Raw genomic sequence first — 13,190 nt, forward strand, 5'->3', positions numbered from 1 at the left:
GTGGGCAGAGGCAGCTGGCAGTGCGGGACGCCGCGAAGCGCTGAGGGGTCTGTTGTTCTCGCAGGCTGATCTTCGGCACCCTCTACCCCGCGTACTCCTCCTACAAGGCCGTGAAAACGAAAAACGTGAAGGAATATGTGAGTACGGGTTCGCCGTGCAGGCGCAGCGCCCGCCCTGTGTCTCGCGGCCGCCCCGCAAGCCCCCGGCCTGTCCCCGAGGCGAGGACTCTCCGGCTTTGCAGGGCTGTCGGGCCAGCCAGGCCGCCTGAGCAGCAGCCCCGTCTCTGGAGAAGTTGCCGAGGAAGGGCGTTTACTGTATCAGGAGGTTTCACATCATAATCGTGGGCTGTTTTTTCTCAGGAGATGCTGAGTGAGGAAGGGAAAGCGGGTGAAACACTGCAGTCTGGAAGCATCTGAAAGTCCAGGACAAGTTCTTTCCTCTAACTTTAACCTTCCTCTGTGTCCTTTTACTGCTTTTTCAGTACTACTTTTATTTTTTTCCAAAAGGCTGAGTAATCTTGCTTGGTTTGTGTCTTTCTATCCACCTTGCTTGTGATCAGTGTTATCTGTTGGTCAAGACTTCATCCTTCTTCCTTTCTGGAATCATTTCCCCTTCTCTGTCTCTGCAGTTGTTACAATTACTGTATTTAAAACACTAAGTGCTTTTTAGTGATGTGATGTGTCACCTTTTCACGGAAGGGGTGTTCTACATTGGTCAGTGGACATGAGCTATTTGGCTTATGGGTGGGATGACTTTCCATTTGTCTAGAGCGAGGTGTAACCTGATGGAGAAGAGAGGTAACATGGGTGAAGAGGATATAATTTGTCAATACTGCTTTCAGGTGCAGTCTGAGACTCTTCATCCAACTGGCTCTGTTTGCTTCTTACAAAATGACACGTCAACAGTAAATATTGCAGGATATAGTTCTTTTTTTTGTCTCGTGTTGCCTCAGTCCTCTAGAATTGCCTAGGCCTTTCCTATGTGTTGGCTGAAAATTCAGCCCACTGGTTTTTGAAGGAGATGCCAGCTGAGGTGAGCTTGTAGCGGACAGCTTTACAAACAACAACATCTAGCTGATGTGTTTTTGGGGTTTTTTTGTTTATTTTGGGGGGGGTGTTGTTTTTTGTTTGTGTGGGGTTTCTTCGTTTTTTTTTTTGTTTGTTTTTTTTTAATACTGGTCTCAGAGAAGTTGAAGTGTGAATGTTCAGGAGGCATTGATACAGTGTTTTGACTGAGTTTTAGAGACATAGTCAGAAATACAGTGAGTCTTACTGAACTTTGAAGTTCATTAGTAATAACATTAGGAACTGAAAAGAAAGCATGAAAGAAACTATCTGAATAATCATATGATCCTGTGACTTAGAATCATAGAATTGTTGTGGTTGGAAGAGACCTCAAAGATCATCAAGTCCAACCATATACCCGATGCCACCATGCCTGCTAAATCCACTAAACCATGTCTCGAAGCGCCACATCTAAACATTTTTTGAACACTTCCAGGGATGGTGAGTCCACCACCTTCTTGGGGAGCCCGTTCCAATGCCTAACAACTCTTACAGTGAAGAAGTTCTTCCTAATATTTAACCTGAACCTCCCCTGGCGCAACTTGAGACCGTTTCCTCTTGTCCTATTGCTAGTTACCGGGGAGAAGAGACCAACCCCCACCTCGCTACAACCTCTTTTCAGGTCGTTGTAGAGGGCGATAAGGTCTCCCCTCCTCCAGACTAAACAACCCCAGCTCCCTCAGCTACTCCTCATAAGGCTTTTTCTCCAGGCCCTTCACCAGCTTTGTTGCTCTTCTCTGGACACGCTCCAGCAGCTCAATGTCCTTCTTGTAGTGAGGGGCCCAGAACTGAACACAGCACTCAAGGTGCAGCCTCACCAGTGCTGAGTACAGGGGGACGATGGCCACACCATTGCTGATACTTCTGATAACATACATAACTTCATAGTTATCTTGTTATGTATGAAGTAGTATTGTATTACTGTTATCTTCTCTGGCCTTCCTCTCCTCTTTCCTTCCAGTTGCCGATGACCTTCATTTGTTGTATGAAATGCATGTTTTTTAATCCAGATTTTTATTGTGGATTATGACTGTCTGTCATGGAATGGTTGTGTTCCAGTTACAGAAACTTTAAAACAGACTTAGATTTCAGAGTTCTAAATTGTTTTGGGGAGAACTTGAGAGGGGAGAAAAAACAGCTCATTTTTTAAAAACAGACTGTAGCAATGCTTGTTCTGGAGCTCAAAGACCTAGTAAATTTGAAGCCTTTGAATTTGCAGGCATTCTTTACAGTAAAAACCTGCTTATTTTCTGTGGGTAGGTTAGCTGTTGAGGTACATAAATGCTGTGTTTCCTTGCAGAACATAAACATTGTATTGATCTGATTTTCTTTTGGTAGATGTTACCTAAATTGCTGTAAGATTTTTCTAATCTGATGGTGAAAAATAAATGACATACAATACTTGAGTATCTTAAAGTTGTCTTAACAATAATATGAACTAATTACCTGGTTGTTAGCCTCACTAGGGCTCATATAGAAAAGTATGGCATTTTTGGGTTTTGTTTAATGCTTCATTGATACAGTTTTCTTGAAGTAGGTATTTCTGGATTGCTACAGCAGAAACTTTTCTGCTTTTATTTTCAGTAAAAATACTGGACTTCATTCAAGAAAATGTATTTGAACTGCTAAAACTGATCTTAAATATAAATTAGTTCTCCTTGAGAGGACTACATCGGAAATAAACATTTAGATGTTGGACTGCTCTCTGCCTAACTCACTTATCTTTGTAGTGCTCCTTCCTCCTCAATATAAGTGGAAGGATGGGGAAAAACAGTTTTGTTAAACACAGGAAAGGAGGCCAATATCTGTTCAAACCGTTTTTCATGTGGAAAGTCAGTGGAAAGTTGAATGCTGTGCTACGCATTTTCAAAGCCAGCTGTGTCTATGTATTACTACTTGCTCATAGTGCTTAAGAACCAACATTGGTGAGGGAGAAAGATCTTACAGGTGCAACTATGCTAGAGAGTGTGGTGTATTGAAGACTGAGTTGACACAGACCAAGCTACCACAAGCAGTCCATCCATGCATCAGAGTACAGTGCAAACTTCTCCCCTACCGTGGTATAAATTTATGATAAGTCCTCGAGCAGCTGTGACAAACTCCTTCTAGTAGCTCAAACTGTTTTAAAAGTAATTTCTTTCTTTTTATATCTCATCTTCAGCTTTGGTCAAATCTACATTCCAATTATGCTTTTGCATTTACTGGATTTCTTTAGGTTCTAGGTGCTACTAGATTTATTTAGGTTTTACGTGCAATTTGGGGAGACTACCTGCATGCAGTTAGTTGAAGTTGGTGGTCATCAGCTTGAACAGCAAAGACCTGACTCCTTTTTAATGGACTGGAAAAAAAATGTAGCCTGGTTTGACCCTCAGTTTTTGAAGGTGTTTGTAATCTGTGGGTTACAAACATCACAAGAAAAAAAAAAAAACACCTCATTCTTCCTCTCTGCTTTCTGCTCTTCTAGTTTCTGGTCATCTGCACTTCAGGGACTACTAGAGCTAGAAGTTGGATCCTTCTAGTTTATTTAAGATCTACATTTCTTTTTTTCTTTGGCTGTAGAGTGTAGGGTTAAGTATGGCAGGAGGAGACAGAGGGCAAGAGACCTGTGTCCAGTATCAAAGATGTGAACACGCAGTTTATTTAAATGGTAACAAAGCAATGTTCTCTGTTCTTCTCAGTTCCTCTTCTAATACACCTGACCATTCTGTTAGCAGAATGAAAAAGTCTAATGGTCACTGAGCTTATGGTTTTACCAGGCTGTCTGCAGTGACCACTCCTGAGTGGCATGAGCTAATTTATGTAGCCACAATAGTTTTCACTAAGAAAAAGCAGATACTGTAAGTTCATTACTTTGTATTTAATGGCATTTAGCGACAAAATGTCAAATAGAGATCAATCAGTATAGTTCCCTTTCTGAATTCTTTAATTGACTCATACCTAATCCCCTGGATAGAAAAGTATCCTCTGTACATTTTGTCATCATACTATTTGCAACCTTTTCCAGATCTTTCATGAAGATGAACAGCACAGATCTCAATGCTGATTCCTATGGGATTCCACTAGTAACTTTCCTCATTGTGAAAAATGGCCATTTATTTTTATCCTTTGTTTCCTGTCTTTTAACCAATTGTTAATCCTCAAGAGTGCCTTCCTTTTTATGCTTGACAGTTTAGTTTCTTTGAGTGTTTATTTCGACGAGTTGGAAACTCTGTAGAAACTCCATGCACCCTGCCTGTAAAGGAAGCACTATAGCAAGAGCTTATGGAAACCTTCTAAGAATTCTGCTACATTTGTGAGATTAATTTTTTTCTGCCAAAAAATATATTCCTCATTATGTTATGTATATCTATGTATCTGCTAATTGCATTTATTATTATTGCCTTCTTTTTTGCCTAATACTGAAGTAAGATTTACTGGTATGTAGCTTCTCTGAAATCTCTTGCCCATTGGGATCCTGGTTTGCCATCTTTGATTTGTCGGTATTCACACATGTTTTCATACAAGAGCTGATTTATTTTGCTGCATTGAAGAGACAACCATTTGTTCATAGACTTGCTGTAGAAGTCAAGTGAATGACACCTGGTCCTGTCCAAACTAATGATACAATGAGGGAGGAAGGGGGCAGTAGAGAACCACATAATACAAGTTTTGCTACTTGCTGTTGTGAAAAAAATGCACGATAAGGTGGGATTAATTTCAGCTACTAACCACTATCTTCAAAACCATCCATTGTGTTAGGGGGGTTGGAGGCAGCATAATTTTGTTGGGTTTTTTAGAAAGTTTTGGAGGGTCTTTCAAGGACAGATCACTAAATTTTCCAACACATGCTACTTTGGGGAAATAACTGCTTTTATAACTTCATTTGCTGTAACAAACACTGTCACTAAACTGTTCATGTGATTTTAATACATGGATTAATGTATGGGTTTAATATGTGGAATTTTCGTGATTCAGTTTAGTTCTTCTTTCCCATTCTTGATGACACTAAGAGTGTTAAGTTGCTTTTAGCAAAGGTGACCTCCTGTTTCCATTTATCTGCTACTTAGGTTTATTTTTACTTCTTCACAGCGTAGAAAACTGGCAATTTCCCTTACAAGATATCGACTCTTCTGCTATTGGGAATTTTTGGGTAGCAGATATTATAATTCAACTGATTCCTCTTTAGGAATAATTGGCTTGTAGCTGAGAGAGTTGCTACTTAAACAGCAGAGTGTGAGTGTGCGTGTGCTAGGGGGGAATTTTTATGTTTGCTTTGAAAGAAATACTTACTGCTGTAGAAAAAAAAGGAAGCAGAGAGACAGACGATAGGCATACGGATGTGCCGTAATAGCCCAAAGTGCACTTTGTAAACTATACTCAAGACCTTAAACAAGAAGATAAGGGTGATACATCATGTTCTTTGCTTTTTTTACCTCTCTTAGTGAGCCTTTATTTAAAAAGAAAATAGAAATGCTTGTGTAATTTCTGGGAGTAATGATTAAGGCAAAGAATGCTTATTAATGAGTTAAAGCAGAATACTATATCTGTTTGTTTTTTTTTTTCCCCAAGAAAAAACTTTAAATCAAGTAAATATAGGGCTACAGTTGAAACTAAACTTTTGCATATGTGTGTATATATATATTTATTACAATAATCATGATCTATGAAGACTATAACTTCTTAAAGTGAACTGCTTACTGCTTTTAGATAGCTTATTTGGGCCTTTAATACTGTTGCATCATGATACTGCTACAGGGCATGCATTCATCAGTGTATCTGTATGCATTTAGAACACATTAATCCTACATGTTTTCCCAAACTATAATGTACCATTTGGTATGTGACCCTCTCCATTACTGATTATATATGCCTTATTTTTGTTGAGTTCATCTTAATGTGTGGAGATGATGAGTCATTTTTACTGAGAAGATGTTCTGATGAATGTCTATTGAGTGACTGCTCTTTTGCAGGTGAAGTGGATGATGTACTGGATTGTGTTTGCCTTTTTTACCACTGCAGAGACACTCACAGACATTGTTCTTTCTTGGTGAGTTCCTTGGCGGCATGTTTTTTTTTCTGTTGGTTGTGGTTTTTTTAAAGAAGAGAGGAGTAGAATTAGGATGCTAAGAATAAACTGTCTCTCCTTTAGGAGTTTTCAATCACTATGAACAGTATGCAGGTTTGTAGATATTGTGGGTAGTAGCTGGTGACTTAGCTGTTTCATCTCCTATACTTGCAAACAGTTAGGATAATTACACAGTATCTGTAAGAGGATCTTCATTCATAACAAAAAATGTTTTTGAGAAACTGTTAACGTGAACTGGTAAAGTTTGAGAAATGGTGGTCTAAAAGACATTTTTAAAAAAAAAAAAAGATTGTAGAAGGAAGGGACCTATTCTGCTTTCCTAGCCTGTTATGTGGAGGAGCAGATCAGATGCATGTCTGTGCTCTGAGTGGTGTTTTGCGTGATGAAATTCTCTTCCACTAGTAGGGGTGGGTGGGGTGGAGTGGAGTTGGAGGAAGCAGATTCTTAATCCTTTCAGTGCTGTGTGTCACGCTTGGCAATATGGAGGCCTCCAAAAATGACAAATCATCTTTACATGCCTTCAACTGAACCTTTGGAACAGGATATCTTCAGTTTCTTCATTGCTTTGGTGTTTGCATACATCTCTGAAAGAATGCTAGTCAAGAGTTGCATCTTTTAAAGAAACGTGAAATAGCTACACGTGCCTTACAAAACTGCTCAGTAGGTTTCCCTCTTCCTGTATAAACTTTGAAAACCAAAGATCTAGAAAGTACAAGAGCTTTGGCTTGTTCACATACTTAAAATGGACTATAGAAGACAGAAGTCTCTTGCTACTAATAGAGACAGTAGAAAGTTTTTGTTCACTTGTTTCAATCTCTGCTACTGTAATCTTTGCAGAGGCTTTATTGTGTAAGGGTTAGAGATGAAACGCTTACATGCTGCCTGCTCTTTTTCATTTACACTGATCTTCCTTTTGTGTCTTATCTGAGGAGTACCTACTGGAAATTTCAGGAACTGATCCATCAGCCTTAGCAGGAACTTGAGATTTATTGAGATACATAGTTGAAAACTTTGGCAAATGAGAGGGAAATTAATATTAACATCCAGTGGATACTCTCTGAACAAACTTCAGAATCATGAGAGTAGCTAGCAGATTGTAATTTGATGTGTTTGCAGGGCTGAGAGATGCCCTGTTTATGGAGTTTTCATGGCTATGGATGAAAGACTAAATGAGACTCGAAGAAGGTATGTCCTAGGATTCCAAAGAGGGTTCTGCTATTCTGACCTGATATATCGATTCCTTTGTTTCTGAGCTTTTATCTTGCCTTTGCTCTTTCTGCCTATGGTGCTCTCTACCAGTTATCTCACCTGTCTCTGTGCTGATCTTGATTCCAGTTCTCCATCTTTCTCTCTCTCTCTCTCTCTGCCCCCCACCCCCCCACCCCCCCCTTCTCTCAGGTTTCCCTTTTATTTCGAGCTGAAAATCGCATTTGTGATTTGGCTGCTCTCCCCTTACACCAAGGGCTCCAGTGTCCTCTACAGGAAGTTTGTGCACCCAACGCTCTCCAATAAGGAGAAGGTACTTGCTTGTTGTTAGAAGATACTGACCTGTCTGGGAACTGACTGACTTCTGATTCAGTTATGCCACAATAAAAACTGAAATGTGTGAATCATGCTTGTGCTGACATTAGTGGATGTAGAATGATTCTGTCTCTGACAACAATGTCGTAGTGCAGCTTACTGAAGATTGTAATGTAGCCAGTAGTTTGCCTAATGCTTAGAAAGCATGTTTGGCTAACCCAGTGTCATGAGCCCTTATAGTCACTGTCAGTCGTTAAGCTCTTTGACTCATGATAGGAACAGCATGTTCTGTAGCCATGCTGGTTTTTCACATTCTCAGTATAAGCAACTCTTTGTTTCAGTTGTTACAATTTGGAAATAGTATACTTTGAGTTGCATTTGCAAGCTGTCTGTAAGTAGCAGAGAAACTGCAGTTACCTGATCAATGGCAGCTGATGCTGGTAGCCTGAAAAAAAGCGTCCAGATGAGCTTTAGGTTTTTAAGGGTGATGGTGGGGAGACTTTGATCATGTTTGTAACGAGGAGCTAAATGCCATATTCCACATTGCCTTCCTAGGAAATTGATGAATACATTACTCAGGCTCGTGACAAGAGCTATGAAACCATGATGCGAGTTGGCAAGAGGGGGTTAAACCTTGCTGCTAATGCAGCAGTTACTGCAGCTGCAAAGGTAATGCAACACCTTCTCTAATATTCAGGAATTCCCAGCAGTTTAAATTTGTGTGCCAGCTATTAGTGCTATGGGTCTGTTAGGGACGCTGGTACTTGTTGGCACCAATCTACTTTTCCTTTCCTCCACTTGTCTTGCAGTTAATCTCATCTTTTGACTTAAGAAAAGTGGAGGGAGAGTGGAATGGATTTTGCTTTAATCTCTTCCCTGTTGGTCTTGGGACCATACTTTTCTTTTTCCCTTCTGTTTTTGTTTTTGTTTTTTTTTTTTTTCCCCCAGGGTACCCTAGTGGGGAATAGGGCACCTTTCCTCTTCTTCTGAATGATCCCATGTGAAATGATCTTGGTGAAGCTGAAATGCTCTTGTCCCAAATTTTTATGTCCTCTTAGGGCCAGGGAGTTTTGTCTGAGAAGCTGCGAAGTTTCAGCATGCAGGATCTCACTCTGATCCGGGATGAAGATACTGTGCATATGCGAAGCCGTGAGCCACAGCTGCACGCCTCTGGTGGGAGTCTTCTTGAAACCATTGAGGATTCAGGTAGAGAACACCCCTGCTGGGCCATTGTATGAGGCCTCATATGGTGAGCCAGGAGGGGAGGAGGGGTTCCCTGAACTTTTCATGCATTGGGTCTCAGAAGAACTACAAGATTCCAAATTATCTGGGAGAAGTTGCATTGTCTTCCCTAGTCCCTTCCCATCTACTAACACATCTCATGTTAGTAGCGTGGCCAGCAGAACTAGGGAAGTGATCGTCCCTTTGTACTCTGTGCTGGTAAGGCCGCACCTTGAATACTGTGTTCAGTTTTGCGCCCCTCACTACAAGAAGGACACTGAGGGGCTGGAGCGAGACCAGAGAAGAGCAACAAAGCTGGTGAAGGGCCTGGAGAGCAAGTCTTATGAGGAGCGGCTGAGGGAGCTGGGGTTGTTTAGTCTGGAGAAAAGGAGGCTGAGGGCAGACCTTATCACCCTCTACAACAACCTGAAAGGAGATTGTAGCGAGGTGGGGATTGGTCTCTTCTCCCCGGTAACTAGCAATAGGACAAGAGGAAACGGTCTCAAGTTGCGCCAGGGGAGGTTCAGGTTGGATATTAGGAAGAACTTCTTCACTGTAAGAGTTGTTAGGCACTGGAACGGGCTCCCCAAGAAGGTAGTGGACTCACCATCCCTGGAGGTGTTCAAAAAATGTTTAGATGTGGCGCTTCGAGACATGGTTTAGTGGATTTAGCAGGCATGGTGGCATCGGGTATATGGTTGGACTTGATCATCTTTGAGGTCTCTTCCAACCATAATGATTCTGTGATCTCTGTACTTTTTGAATTATCCTTCTTAAGGATTGTTGACATCTACCTTTCCTGTGGTCCTTCAGGATGGGCCATTTTAGACTTCATATGATTTTTCAAAAGTATTTGCTAAGACTTTCTCTCTTATTCCTTAGCTTCCTGTTACTCCTCAGGAGAGGAGAGCAGTGTGGCACAGAGGTCTAATGGCACCCCATCTGAGACTAGAACAGACCCATCTGATGAAGATGCAGGAGACAAACTTCCTAAACGTACCCAGAGTCTCAAAACTCCTAAGAAGATGATGAAAGCTGAGGTGAGCTGGTTTGTAAGTTATTTCCAGCACAAACGTTAATTTGTGAGCTTTGTTGGAAGGCTCTGGCTTCATAGTCTTGGTGCATTTAAAAGCTGTTTATGTAAACTTTGTTGGACTGTCTTTGCCAGTTGAGTCCTACATCAAAGGACACGCCGTCTACTTGCTATACTAGTCTCTAGCTTCTGTATTTTTATCATGCTTGTAAGCCTGTGTCATAAGCCAGGACCCACCTTTGCTTTCCTTCAGGTTTTGTGTTGAAGGGTGTGGCATTAGGTATTTTTAACATGTTTTCTGGACTATATCCTCTCTCCTGTCTATTACAGTCTGAATATATAACACTACTGTAACATTTATCCTTGGAACAGCCTCTTTCTCCTCATCTGAAATGCAACGGTTCTGTACCCTCTTAGGCCTTCCTGGACTTCTGCATATTAGATATGGGGAAAATGTAATTTCCCCCTCTACTCCCCATCCCCCCTGCTACCTGCTACTCCAGGTTTTTGTCTTGAAGTTTGGGTAACTAGTAATTGTTGAACTGTCCCCTCCATATATCTGTGTGATGACCCAAGATATTTACAGCCATTCAGATGGGACATGAGTTGCCTGTCATCTCGTTATTAAAACAAATCATACACAAAAATAAATGTAATTGTGTCCAAGAGCCATTTTAGCTTAACAGTCTTTTTTTTCAGTTGTTGGTGTGCTTTGTAGAATATGCTTTTTGAGGTGCTGCATTCCAGGTTTTGACTCTTACTTGAACTTTTCTTGTCGTTTGATTTATATGTGATAAAATGCTTCTCCCTTTTTGTGAAGTTGGGGTCCTATTTGCTTATTTCAACTCGGACTCCTTATTTTATTTTTTTTACGATAGCGTGCTATATGACTGGCTCGCATTGCCGAGCTTTTCAGGCTAAATATTAAATAATTTGGAGGAAAGTAATTGCTTAGAGCATCATTTTAAGTTGTACTGTTAAGCTGATTTTACAGTGTACAGGACACTTTTGCATGTGATTACTCTTTGTAACAGAATAGTTGAGGTTGGAAGGGACCTCTGGAGATCATCTGGTCCAACCCCACTGCTCAAGCAAGGCCATGTAGAGCCGGTTTCCCAGGACCATATCCAGATGGCTTTTGAATATCTCCAAGGATGGACATGTATGTCTAAAGATGCATTTAAAATCAGCTTGAGTATTTTTTAAATTCCCAAGCCTTACTTCTGAGTTGACCCCTCTGCTTTCTTCTGTAACATACTGGACAGAAGCAGGGAAACAAGAGGAACAAAATTTGATTCCAAGCTTCTTAGTGAGGAATTTTTAAACTGAAATCGTGAAAGACAGTAACGACTCTTCTATGCTGTTTACTGTGAATTCAGTAATTCCGATAAAGCCCTTTGCAGGCATATTGTTTTTTGTGCTCAGTCTGTTTGAATCTTTGGTTCAGATGTAGGAATTGTAGGAGGTCTTTGACTGAGATCTCTGAGATTGCCTGGAAGGGCTGAATGCATCATAGATCATAAATGCACTCTTTTTGCCAATATCTAGAATGAAAGACACTGGAGTAAAGTGTGCAAACTAGTTCAAGATGTTTCTGCATCTTTCAGAGAACAACATTTGGGATGGCAGTCAAGAAGCAGAAAACTTACAGCAGTGAAGTGTTATGTGAATGTTACCAGTTAGAAATATTTCTATGTCTAATCTTTTGTCGAGACAGCTGGCTTCGATTTTATTATCAAATTTGTCCTGTTGTAGAATGTCCTCCTCTCCTGGTTGCTATTTGATGGATATGCTCAGAGTGATTTGTTTACTAACCAACAATAAATGGAATGGTTAAACAGCCTATTTGAAACAACGGACGACATGAGTAGGTTTATCATGTTGTAGTTGTTTTGTCCGATTTTAACTCTGCATTCTTGTATACTTCTGTTAGACATTCAGGTGTTAACGTAAACTAACCTAAGATGCCTTTCTTTCTTTCTCCTCAGCTTCCGGTAAGAAGCGTGAAAGCCCGTCCTAAGAAGAAAGCTGCAGGCTCTCTTGCTTCTGGCGAGTCATCCTAAGGAGACTTCCACCTCCCCAGTACCTCTCTCTGTCCTGGGACTTGCCTGTCACTTTTGAGGGGAAACTCCCCAAAGGAAGGGAGCTGAGATCCATGTACATAACAGATACTGCTTTGTAGAGCTCATTCCAAGGCAAGGGGGAGGCTGGGATTCAAAAAATGGAGTAGAGGATACATATCCTTGGGAATTTTCTCCTTTTCATCTCTCTGTTGGAGGGAATGCTGATATGTCTGTACATAGCCTGTTGCTTTGGAATTCCCACTGTATAACCCTAGTTGGGGAGAATCTTTGCTGGAAGAACTGACTAGGGTTAGAGACATCCATAGCACAGAAGCTGCAAAAATATTAGACGCTGGAGTTCCACGGGGGTGGGTGGCTCCCTAAAATGTTTTATCTTGCTCTGGGTATTCTTCCGCAGCTGTGTATTGTTAAGAAATGCCCACCATGATTCATCCTCCTTAAGAATGGACTGTACCTGTCATGTCCATCCCCTTTGAGAAGGTGACTGAAATGATGTATGCTGAGTGCTTTTTGAACATAAAGGACTAGCTCATGGGAGGAGTATGCCTGATTCCCATTACTAGTACTGGAAGGTGAAGAGATTGTTTGTTTTTTATTTTATTTTTTTCTGGAAGGTGAAGGGAGATAATTGAAAAATGAAGTAATGAAGAAAGTGTGCTGTTTTATGCATATGTGATGGAGTAGATACAGATATCTGTAAGAGTTAACTATTGAGCAGGAAAGGTGGGCATCCATAAGACTTCGTCTCTTTTTGAAGCTGCTTGAATTTTATTTCAGGTTCTGTTCACTTTGATTTCTGTGAGAGCATCGGAGTGAGGCAAGTCCCATGCAGTGGGAAGAGTTGGCAGGGAGGCTGTTGCTTTGCCATTTGGTGGTTGAACTCTATGTCATCCTGATGCTTGTTATTACGGACAAATTCTTTCATTCTGGTAGATGACTGGGGAAAATCTGGCCAAGAATAGTCTGCGCACATACTTGAGAATTTCAGAAGCCCTTATCTCTCACTTTAGGAAATCCAGTCATCAGGGCATGAGAACTGATAAGTAGCTGATGTATGAATTTTGCTAATTCCAGGATTCAATTTCTGGGGGATAAAAAGCAGGGAGTAGGGCACAATACTGTGATTAATCAGTCCTCTTGCTTCATCCTACTGCAGCCCTTGCACAAATTGTCTGTCTGACCATGTGCCATGTTTATCAATG

General features: G+C 40.9%; 1 protein-coding gene across 2 annotated transcripts; it reads left to right on the forward strand.

Annotated features, from left to right (window-relative positions):
* The first annotated feature begins 68 nt into the window (after positions 1-68).
* Positions 69-12,304, forward strand: REEP2 (receptor accessory protein 2). Of its 2 annotated transcripts, none has more exons than XM_009708326.1 (7): positions 69-137; positions 6,014-6,090; positions 7,528-7,648; positions 8,206-8,319; positions 8,709-8,856; positions 9,754-9,911; positions 11,893-12,304. In XM_009708326.1, exons 2-7 carry the CDS (start codon positions 6,023-6,025, stop codon positions 11,965-11,967), a joined length of 684 nt encoding a protein of 227 aa, XP_009706628.1. In that variant the 5' UTR covers positions 69-137; positions 6,014-6,022; the 3' UTR covers positions 11,968-12,304. The 2 variants fall into 2 exon arrangements, with proteins under 2 accessions (XP_009706628.1, XP_009706629.1); XM_009708327.1 differs by having other exon boundaries at positions 9,772-9,911; positions 11,893-11,967.
* Positions 12,305-13,190: the final 886 nt, after the last annotated feature.

This window comes from Cariama cristata, unplaced genomic scaffold (genome assembly GCF_000690535.1).
Source record: "Cariama cristata isolate BGI_N322 unplaced genomic scaffold, ASM69053v1 scaffold10739, whole genome shotgun sequence".
In the NCBI taxonomy this organism is placed as follows: Eukaryota; Metazoa; Chordata; class Aves; order Cariamiformes; family Cariamidae; genus Cariama; species Cariama cristata.